The 10983-nt window shown below is 37.6% G+C and overlaps 1 protein-coding gene across 1 annotated transcript; it reads right to left on the bottom strand.

Moving 5' to 3' along the window:
* Positions 1-10233: 10233 nt before the first annotated feature.
* Positions 10234-10767, bottom strand: LOC113769326. The gene has a single exon (XM_027313784.1). The coding sequence runs from the start codon at positions 10765-10767 to the stop codon at positions 10234-10236; it is 534 nt and encodes a 177-aa protein (XP_027169585.1).
* Positions 10768-10983: the final 216 nt, after the last annotated feature.

Genomic DNA, 10983 nt, shown 5'->3' with positions numbered 1-10983 from the left:
GTCAGACGGCCAAACGAAGAAAGTCGTCCGAAACTACCGTTCGAAGCAAAATTTTTCTGGTAAATGGCTTATAACACTGTCGAACGTCCGTTCATCAACTGTCGGACGTCCGATAAAGTTTGACTAAAAAATTTTAGATAGTCTTCTCCAAAATACCCAATTTTGCCTTTAAAAATATAAACTGATCCAAAGGTAAATCTTTTGTAAGAATATCAGCAATTTGATCTTTCGAACAAATATATTTTACACAAATTTCACCCTTTTGGACAAGATCACGAATGAAATGATATTTTATGTCTATGTGCTTTATCCTAGAGTGTTAAATGGGATTCTTTATCAAATTTATGGCACTCGTGTTATCACAATACATAAACATACAATCATAGACAAGTCCAAAGTCATTCAAGGTATGTTTTATCCATAACAATTGAGCACAACATGCTCCGGCGGCTACATATTCCGCTTCTGTAGTAGATAAAGAGATAGCATTTTGTTTCTTACTAAACCATAATACCAAGCAATTACCAAGAAAATGACATGTTCCACTAGTACTTTTTCTATCCGTCCTACACCCACCAAAATCATCATCCAAAAAATCACATAGGGCAAATTCATGACATTTTGGATACCAAAGACCATAATTCAATGTTCTCTTTAAATATCTAAAAATTCTTTTAACAGCAATTAAATGAGATTCTTTAGGGCAAGATTGGAAACGAGCACACAAGCAAATGACAAACATAATATCGGGTCTACTTGCAGTTAAATAAAGTAAGTTTCCAATCATACCTCTATATTTCTTGTCATCAACCTTCATACCTTCTTCGCCTTTGTCAAGTTTGGTGGAGGTACACATAGGCGTTCAAACTTGCTTCGAATCTTCCATTCTGAATTTTTTGAGAAGTTCCTTTGTATACTTTGCTTGATTAATTAATGTACCCTCTTGAGTTTAAACCACTTGGAGCCCAAGGAAGAAATTTAACTCTCTTAGTAGTGAAAAAATCCTTGCATAAACACTCATTAGTAGTACTGAAAATAATATCATCCATATATATTTGCACAATTAGAAGATCATTGGAGTTTTGTTTAGTGAAAAGAGTAGTATCCATAATACCTCTTTTAAAATCATTCTCAATCAAAAAATCACTTAAACGTTCATACCAAACTCTTGAAACTTGCTTTAACCCATACAAAACTTTTGAAAGTTTAAACACATGATTTGAATATATCTCATTTTCAAAACCAGAAGGTTGGTCAACATAAACCTCTTGATCAATAAATTCATTTACGAAAGTACTTTTAACATCCATTTGGAATAATTTGAAGTCCTTGAAACATGCAAATGCAAGAAACATTCTAATTGATTCTAATCTAGTTACGGGAGCAAATGTTTCATCAAAATTTATTCTCTCTTCTTGAACATACCCTTTAGCCACAAGTCTAGCCTTATTTCTCACAACTTCACCTTTATCATTCAATTTATTTCTAAAGACCCATTTTGTACCAATAATAGGATGACTTTGAGGCCTTTTAACTAGTGTCCAAACTTTGTTTCTTTCAAATTGATTTAGTTTCTCTTGCATGGCCAAAATCTAATTTTCATCTTTTAATGTATCATTAACATTCTTAGGCTCAAAATGAGAGACTAAAGCAAAATTATCTATTAATTGTTTAGATAAGGAGCGAGTTCTTACCTTTTTGGATGGATCACCAATATGAGTTCTTTGGGATGATTTTGAGCAAACTTCCAAACGTTTGGAAGATTTTTAGGTATACTAACACCCTTGTCGTTTTCTTCTGGCGCTTGATTTTCTTGAAGATCATCCTCTTTTGATTTGTCTTCTAATGGAGTATTTTCTTCATCTTGAATCGTGAGTTTCTTAAATCCTTCTTACGCACCTACATCATCATCTTCGAAACGACTCTTGGAAATATCATTGTAGACACCAAAATTTTAGTTTTATTCAAATTTTAGCTTTATTATTATTATTTATTCTTGTGTTTATTTTATTTTACTTTATTTGATTAAATTGGTAGTAGCAAATTAGGTTCATCATTCCTTTTAAAACATTTTTATTATTATTGTTATTATCAAAAGAAGAAAATTCTTAATAAAAATCCAATTTTTATCTTTTTCAACCTTAGTTTTTTTTCTAAATAAAATGACATTTTGTAAGGTAATTAGAAATTAGCATTTTATTTATCAAAATTTGATTTTTGAAAAGAAAAATACAAAGTAAAAAAATATGTGGCACATATGTAATAGGGCCAAGTAAAGGGAATGCATGGTTGACAAATGTGTTAGGAAAGACAATGGACAAGTATTTCTTTATTTCTTTGACACCACATCATCTAGATGATAGGTGGCTAGGGACACTTGGAAGCCTAGGAAAAATTGAAAAAAAAAAACAAAACAAAAGGAAAAGGAAAACAAGAAAACCTTGGCAGCAAGGGTTGAAGAGAGAAGCGAGGGTCTAGAAGGAAAAAAGGAAAAAGGGTTCTTGGGAGGCTCTCCTTCCAGCCGTAACCAAGAGAGGAAGAGAGGGAGGAACAAGGGCTGAACAAGGAGAGAGAGCAGAGGATGAAGGTGAGGAAAATCTGAAAAAACAAGAGGACTGAGTGAAGGAGGTTACGAGCAAGAAAAAGGAACAAAAAGAGGTTTTTTCTGGGCTGAAAAGAGAGAGGAGAGGCTGCGGGGAAAGAAAAAAGGAAGAAAGGAAGGGCTGGGTTGGTTGAGAAGAAAAAATAGGAGGGAGGGAGAGAGTTTCGGGGAGAGCTTGCGAGAAAAAAGAAAGGAGAAGAGGGTTTGGGGTTGGAGGAAAAAGCTACGAGAGCTGGCGGTGGAGCTTTGGGGAAGAAGAAGGAAATCTGGAACGAAAGGGGGAAAAAACCAGAAAGAGAGGACAGGCTGGAGGAGAGAAAAAATTGGGAAAGAAGGAAAGCTGGAAAAGGAGGAAGAACAAGCGAGAGGTTGGTCGAGCAGGAGGGAAAAAGGAAAGGAAAAAAGAAGCTGCGAAGCTATGGGCAAGAGAGAATAAAAACCAGAAAAAGAAGAGAAGAGAAAGAGGCATTGCGGGGAAGGAACCAAAGCAAGCAAGGGAGAAGGAGGAGATCAGAAAGGAAAATCAAGAAAAAGGAAGGGAAAGGGAGGATCCGGGAAGTAAAAAAAGAGAGAGACAAGCAGAGGAAGAAATCTGGAAAATTCGAGCCAGGGTTGAACATTTAGTTTTCTTTCCGACCAAAATCCGATCTTTTCTTGAGTCCTTTAGGTTTCTTTCTTTGCTTCTGCACCATCTACGATCATCAATGGCTAACTTTCATTCAGAAAATTTTTAGAGAAAACCCCTCTAAGTGTGTTGAATCAAAGCCCCAAAACCTTAGCTCGTCAATTCTTGAAATTTTCTGCAGCAAGCTTCGTGGGTTTCATCTTTCCAGAACAGCTCGATTCATTGGGATATCTCACGTTCAACTGGCCACGAAATCATTCTCAGGTAGTTTTCCCCCCCTATTTGTGTCGATTTAACACACTTAAACACGCAAAAGTCAGAGCCTACCATGGGGCAAATTAAACACTCTATCCCAAGTGAGTCCTTTTGAACCTTCAGAATAATCATTTCATTTGGCAACCCCTGAGAATCGAAAACCCCACAATGGGACAAATTTGAATTTTAACAAAAGAAAGCTAGAAAAGAAAGGAAAATTTCAAAAGATGATGGGAGGGCAGAAGGCTGAAAGAAAGGAAATAAAAGAAAAGAGAACCTTGGTTAAGCATAAACTGTGGCAAATTTTGAAAATTTCAAAGGAACGACAGAAGGCCGAAAAAAGGAAAATGAAATAGAAGAGAACCTCAGTCGAGAATAAACTGGGGCAAGTTTTGGATTAACCTTGAAATAGGGTTGATGCAACCATGCGATTTCAGATCATTTAAACCACTTTTGAAATCCGCTTTCAAGCCTTAACTTTTCTAAGCACCTCACCTCACCTCATTACAAAAGCCGAAAGTCCTGACTTCTGTTCTTTGCAATATCTCTGTCAAAAATTTTCTAATTAATTGATAGATGATGTTCATATACTGATGCCAAGAAATTTTTTAGATATATTTCTAAATTGATTAACTGTGAGGTTGACACTACTCATCATGTGAAAACCCGCAAGGACGCCTTTAAAAGAAAAAGGAGAAAGAAAAAGGAAAAACAAAAGGATGGAGGATAATCTTGGTGAAAACCCGAAATGACGCTAAGGTAGGGTTGCATAAAGAAAGCAAAGGTGACTCAGTTCATTGGGATTTCTTTTCACATTGTGATTTTTCTGCTGGCATTGAATTTCGGACGGACGATATCCGAAGGGTCAAACAGGGCATTTTGTTAGAGGCCAAAGTATCTTAGTCATCAATATAGATTGCTGGATTTGTAATTAATTTCTTTAAAGTCATATTTTTCTTTCAATGCAAGTCGATGGTTATTTTTTGCATTACTTTGGTTTTTGACATTTTTGTATAAAAATTCTTTGGATGTCGCATATGTAGACACCAAATTTTTGTCAAATTTTAATATTTTCTTGATTATTTTTCATTTAATGAGTCATTTATTTTCTTGCATTTTAATGTTTATTTTTCTTATATTTGCAGGTTTGTTTAAAAAAAAGAAAAAAAACAAAATTAGTTTTTTTGTTAAAAAAAATATAATAAAAAAAGGTCATCATGATGTCTCCCATAATGGTTTCCTTTCTTTTCTTTTTGACCAAGGCTGCCAACGGACTTAGGCAAGGAGGGAAGAAGAAATTTGCAGAAGAGGTCCCTAGCTCCTCTCAGTCTCGACTCTCTCTCTCTCTCCCTCACTGATTTTGAAGGAAGCAAAGGAAGAAGAAAATATTGCAGGCGGCGCACTCCCCTCACTCTCAGACTCTCTCTCTCGGACAAGGCCAGGAGGAAGAAAACTCCCTGGACTCTATCAGTTATCTCTAGGGTTTTGGAGAAGAAAGGGAAGAAAAAAATCTCTCGGCTCTCTCTCTCAAATTCTCCCTCTCAGTTTTAGCAAATAAAACACTCACTCTCAGGTTTTCTCTTGGACAGGGCAAGACCAATAAAAATGATTGGACCTTGTAATTTCATCAAATTTTTGTCAAAAGTAGAGGGTAGCCTACTTAGATCACCTTGGTCTTGCCCCTGACTTCCCCCAGGTGCACCTCTCCTTTTCGCATGAAAAGCCCTTACTCGTGCCCTAACAATTTCTATTCTCAAGACATTCACTAGAACCTCCGTAAAAGTGTTAATTTGCTCCGCCGCCAAAGCCTCCTGTATTTCTACATTGAGCCCCTGTACAAACCCTCTAACCCTCATTTACTCCGTAGTTATCAATTCGGGAGCAAATTTCGATAGTTTAGTGAACTGAGTCTCGTACTCAGATATGCTTAGGGTTCCCTGACGGAATTTAATAAACCCATCCTCCCTCTTTTCCTGAACTATCGGTGGAAGATATTTCTCATTAAACTCCCGCACAAAATTCACCAAAGTCCATGCAGTGCCATCTCTTTTCCATTTAACTCTAATTACATTCCACCAGGTCCTATCCGGTCCCTCAAATTGAAATATAGCGAAATACACCTGCTTATCCTCCGTATAGTTTAAGACAACGAAAATATTGATCATAGCCTCCAACCACCTCTCAACTGCCTCAGGGTCCGGTCCTTCAAGAAACCTAGGAGGAAAAAACTTTTGGAATCTCTCCAAGGCTCAATCTTGTACCATTTCAGGGTCTCTAGGCTGATTAACAGGGGCTTGACCCTGCTGCTCTACTAGTCGAATAAGAATATTAGTCATCTGTTGAATCGCCGTTGCTACCTGATCCCCCCTACGGCCTGGGGTCCAAGTTGTGGTTCAACTGTTTCACCTCTTTCCTCTTTCAGTTCCCATATTGGTTCTTGCGCCTGTCTAGCCCCACAGCCACAGCTAGAACAGCGTCCTCAAGTAGTTCCACGTTCTTGACTCCGTCTACCCTCCATATCTCTTTTGAACAATAGCCGATATAAGTATAAGAAAAATAAAGTAGCTATAAAGTTCGATAAAAGCATTTTCAAATCATAAACTGGAAAATAATAGAGCACATTAAAAATAACATACGTTCTTTCTATACATGTCATAGCAATTCACATTTCCTTATGGAACATTAACTCCAGGTATTGCTCAAGCACAACACTTAAGTAAAACTCGAAAAAGTATAACCAGATATGTACACTTGCGTACTAAGAGTCCCAATTCTCCCTAATATATTCAATCTATCCCCAAGTTCAGACTATTCGCATTCCCTGTGACTTGGCCTTCTCCATCCATACTCATTCTAATATTACTCAAAATATCGACTTATCATAACGGTATCATTCTTTGGTACTCAGGTACAAGAATTCAAAATAAGATAATTCACAACTCGAGCTTGCCAGTCTCCAAGAGTAAATCATCTACTTTTGAGATTTCTACCCAACATACATATCTAATATCTCAAACAATGGACATTCGTTTCACACTTAAAAAGCTAATCCCCACAGTCCGAGAACTCTTTCCCGGCACGAGCTCGATAAGAGTTCTGATACCATTTGTGACGACCCCATCTCCCCCTAGGGCATATCCCAGAGTTTAGCGGATTGCTTGTCCAACTCTTGTCAGGACTCACTCACGCGTAACTCGAGAAAGATACCACGCCATAGAGAAGAAATGAAACAACAATCTCAAACTTAACATATACATTGATGTTCAAAACCAGTTACAAGATCTATACACGCCCAAAATGTTAAAGTATTTACAATCCAAGTAAAATCAACCCTAGTCGGGTGTTAGCACGAGTACAATTGTAAAATCCAAAAACTAGACTGCGCTAATCTGTACAAGTCTCATGCCTCGCTCATACCCCCTGTAAGGAAAACAAATGGTGTGGAATGAGCTAAAAATCCAGCGAGGTTCCAAATAGCAAGTTGACCGTTATTTAAAAGTACAAGTATCAACGTAGAAAAATAGCGAGTATAACAAGTTCATAAAAGTGAACAATAACACTTCAAGTAGCAAATCTCTAAATGAACTAGTGTAAAGTGTTTTGTTTTTCAAAAGAAACAATAATCCAATAAACAATAATCATTTCAAAGTATTAGGATACGGATGGCTCTCAAGAGCCAAGTTTCCGTCGCTTCACCAGAGTTTGATCAAGTATTAGTTGACACTCCGTCAACTTTCAAGTAAAGTAACCAATCCAGTAGTACTTCACTTAACTCCAATCCTTCCACCATTCAACCCCCTTACCGGACCCGAATACTAACTAAACACTGATGGTAATACTCGATTATACCGATTAGTCGAGAAAATAACACTCCACTCGACAACACTAGATACCCATGGTTCGTTATCTAATCGACCAAACCCTTGACGACTCGACTCGATTAACTAGTCAGTAGGGTTTGGGTCCCTAAGAAATCGATGAGATAACATTTTCAATCGACTGAATCAAAATAAAAGTACGGAGACGGGAATTAGAGGCACCTCCCACTCACATTGAGTGTGGTACATGCTGCCGCTCAGCACTTACAAGTTAAGTACAAGTATATCAAGTCAATTGCAACAATAAACAAGTATATATCATATTATGGCAAGTGCGATAAAGTACACTCTTGCCCGATCTAACAAATTACATATAATTAAATCACATGGCTCAAGTATTGAAAACAAGTGTCCAGTTCAACCAGGTATTTGGAAGCACTCACCAAAGATGTAGTGCCTTTACGGATCACGTTCAGGTATTACTCCTTGTTTGGAGTCCAAATCTGCGATAAAACATTGTTTAAGAGCTTTGAAATTCAACTAAGGTTCAAAAATTAAACGTTTCATTTAACAAAAATCAAATAATTATAGTGGGGAAACTAGCAACTCAAGGCCGACCCCTCAATCGCTGCGCCATATGCCCTGGGGGCACTTTCGTCTTATTATTTGAACTATATGTCGAAGTATTGTAGCTATTTCCTTTCCACTATGGTCATATGACTATTTTGGTCACAAATAGAGTTACGTTTATCGGATTGGTGTGAAATTTATACCGTTTCGAAGCTAAGACAAAGGGTTACGACTTTCATGAAGACAACTCAACCCAATTCACAATTGATCTAGGTTGAAATTACAGATTACAGAACCAGAATGTCCTTGTCAATTGGTTGTCAGTACTGAATTCAAATGACAATAACTCAGGTTACACAATTCCGTTTTATGTGTTTTTAGATGCATTGGAAAGCTAAAACATAGGGCTAAAAGTTTAATGTTTTGGCCAAAGGCTGATTTTATACGGATCAAGGTGAAAAATGAAGCCAGAATGATGAAATGTCAAAACTGTTCGCAAAACTATACCTGTGGCAGTCAAGGGTATTTTTATCATTTCACATGCTACAATACTCGAATTGAGCTAAAATTTTACAGGCAACTATAAAATATCATTTTATACAACTGTCATGTTTTAACCTAAGCCCAATTCGTCCTCCATCACATACGAATAGAACTGGTCAGAATAGAGGATTTGAAATCCTTAAATCTGGAATTTAATACATTCAAGGTATAAACTTCACATTTCTAGCTTGAATTACTACTTCAACTTCCTATACAAGATTATAGACATCATATACTCTCTAAACAACAAGGAATACAACTGAACCATCCAAACCCTAACTCAAAATCCACCAAAAATCATCAAAATTACTTAGATAACTCGCACAAGCCAAGAATTTAAGTTGTTATACAAACTTGAACAAGTTTAAGGGATAGAAATAGGATGGATAGCCATAATACCTCACTAAGATGCTTGCAAGAGATATCCACCACCTCTCCTTGTAAACTTTTAGCACACCAAACTTTCCAAGTGCTCAAAGAAAGGATTAATCGGTTTAGATTCTCAATTTTTCACTCAACTAAGCTAGGAATCAAGATTGAAATGAAGTGGTCTTCACTCTTTTCTTTTTCCTCTCACAAGTCACGACCAAGATGAAGGAAAATGAAGAAAAATGAGCCAACAAGAAAGATAAAAAGAAAGGAAAATGTCTTGGTCAAGACCTTGGTTAGATTTTTGACAAATGGTTTAATCACAAATATCTCTCTTTTCCTTAGTCAATAATGGTGGCTAACTTAAGGGTTAATTAAGAGCTAATTAGCTCAACTAAAACAAGGAGATTAGGGTAATAAAGTGGTGGTCAAGTGGTGTGTTCAATCGGTAGTGAACGGTACATGTCGGTTCAAACCGATTTTCCTTAAATCGCGTGTACTAGGGTTTTATCTTATGATTAACTAACTTATTATTCTCACTTCTAATCACACACTTAATATTATCTAAAACTCACTCTTAATTATCAAATTTAATACACATTTTGTACCGAGTAATCACACTTCCAAAAGACGTAAAAATCCTCGTTTACCTTAACGATGGAAGTAAAGGAAAAACCCTTGGTTCTGTGATTAATTGTAACTATTGAGAAAGTGAATAAGTAGTAAAGTTATTGTAAGGTAATAAATTCCAAATAAAAGGAAATTTTAAGAAAATATAAGGGATTTTACGAGTCCTCACACTCTCTCCCCCTTAAAAGAATTTCGTCCTCGAAATTCATGCATATATCCGTAAATAACTCATGGTATTTTTCTTACATGTCATTCTTTAGCTCCCAAATCTCACCATTAGCCAAACATGTAGCCAAACAAGGGAAAACATGAATTGTACCTTGGTGGTCTAAAGCATATACTCTAGCTGGCACTCTGGATTTATCCCCTCCTCTATTCGGTTGTTTAGGGTTTGATGTATTGGCTGGTTGGGTATCGCTAATCAGTGGACAATTGGCGATCTGGTGCTCAGTACTTCCACACCGTAAACACTTTCGAACCTTTCGCCAGCAATTAGCTTCTGTGTGGTTGGATTTTCTATAGTATCCACAAGATACTCGAGAGGCTGGGGTCTGACCTCCTTGCAAGGCACCTCTTGCTTGCCCCCTTCCACCTGAGGCCCCTCTTGAAGTAATTTTCTTAGGTGTCCCCAAAATTTCCTCACCACCATCTCCTCGACCCATCTTAGAGGGTGGCCTATCTAGATCACCTTAGTCTTGTCCTTGACTTCCACCAGGTGCACCTCTCCTTTTTGCATGAAAAATTCTTACTTGTGCCCTAGCAATTTCTATTCTCTGGATTTTCTCCAGAACCTCCATAAAAGTATTAATTTGGGCCGCCGCCTAAGCCTCCTGTATTTCTACATTGAGTCCCTGTACAAACCTTCTAACCCTCCTTTGCTCCGTAGTTATCAATTCGAGAGCAAATTTCGATAGTTTAGTGAACTGAGTCTCGTACTCAGATATACTTAGGGTTCCCTGACGGAGTTTAATAAACTCATCCTCCCTCTTTTCCTGAACTATCGGTGGAAGATATTTCTCATTAAACTCCCGCACAAAATTCACTAAAGTCCATGCAGTCCCCTCTCTTTTCCATTTAGCCCTAATTACATTCCACCAGGTCCTAGCTGGTCCCTCAAATTGAAATATAGCGAAATGCACCTGCTTATCCTCCGTATAGTTTAAGGTAACGAAAATATTGATCATAGCCTCCAACCACCTCTTAGCTGCCTCAGGGTCCGGTCCTCCAAGAAACTTAGAAGGAGAAAACTTTTGAAATCTCTCCAGGGCCCTATCTTGTCCCATTTCAGGGTCTCTAGGCTGATTAACAGGGGCTTGACCTTGCTGCTCTACTAGTCGAGCAAGAATATTAGTCATCTGTTGAATCGCCGTTGCTACCTGATCCCCCCTACGGCCTGGGGTCCAGGTTGTGATTCAACTGTTTCACCTCTTTCCTCTCTCAGTTCCCGTACTGGTTCTTGTGCCTGTCTAATCTCACTGCCACGGCTAGAATCGCGTCCTCGAGTAGTTCCACATCCTTGATTCCGCCTACCCTCCATACCTCTTTTGAACAATAGCCGATATAAGTATAAG

This window comes from Coffea eugenioides, chromosome 4, assembly GCF_003713205.1.
Source record: "Coffea eugenioides isolate CCC68of chromosome 4, Ceug_1.0, whole genome shotgun sequence".
Classification (NCBI taxonomy): domain Eukaryota; kingdom Viridiplantae; phylum Streptophyta; class Magnoliopsida; order Gentianales; family Rubiaceae; genus Coffea; species Coffea eugenioides.
This window is presented reverse-complemented; position numbering and strand designations above follow the sequence as displayed.

What these genes read in the sequence shown, in the direction of transcription:
- LOC113769326 (XM_027313784.1), bottom strand. Translation starts at nt 10,767, where the DNA reads ATGACTAATATTCTTGCTCGACTAGTAGAGCAGCAAGGTCAAGCCCCT.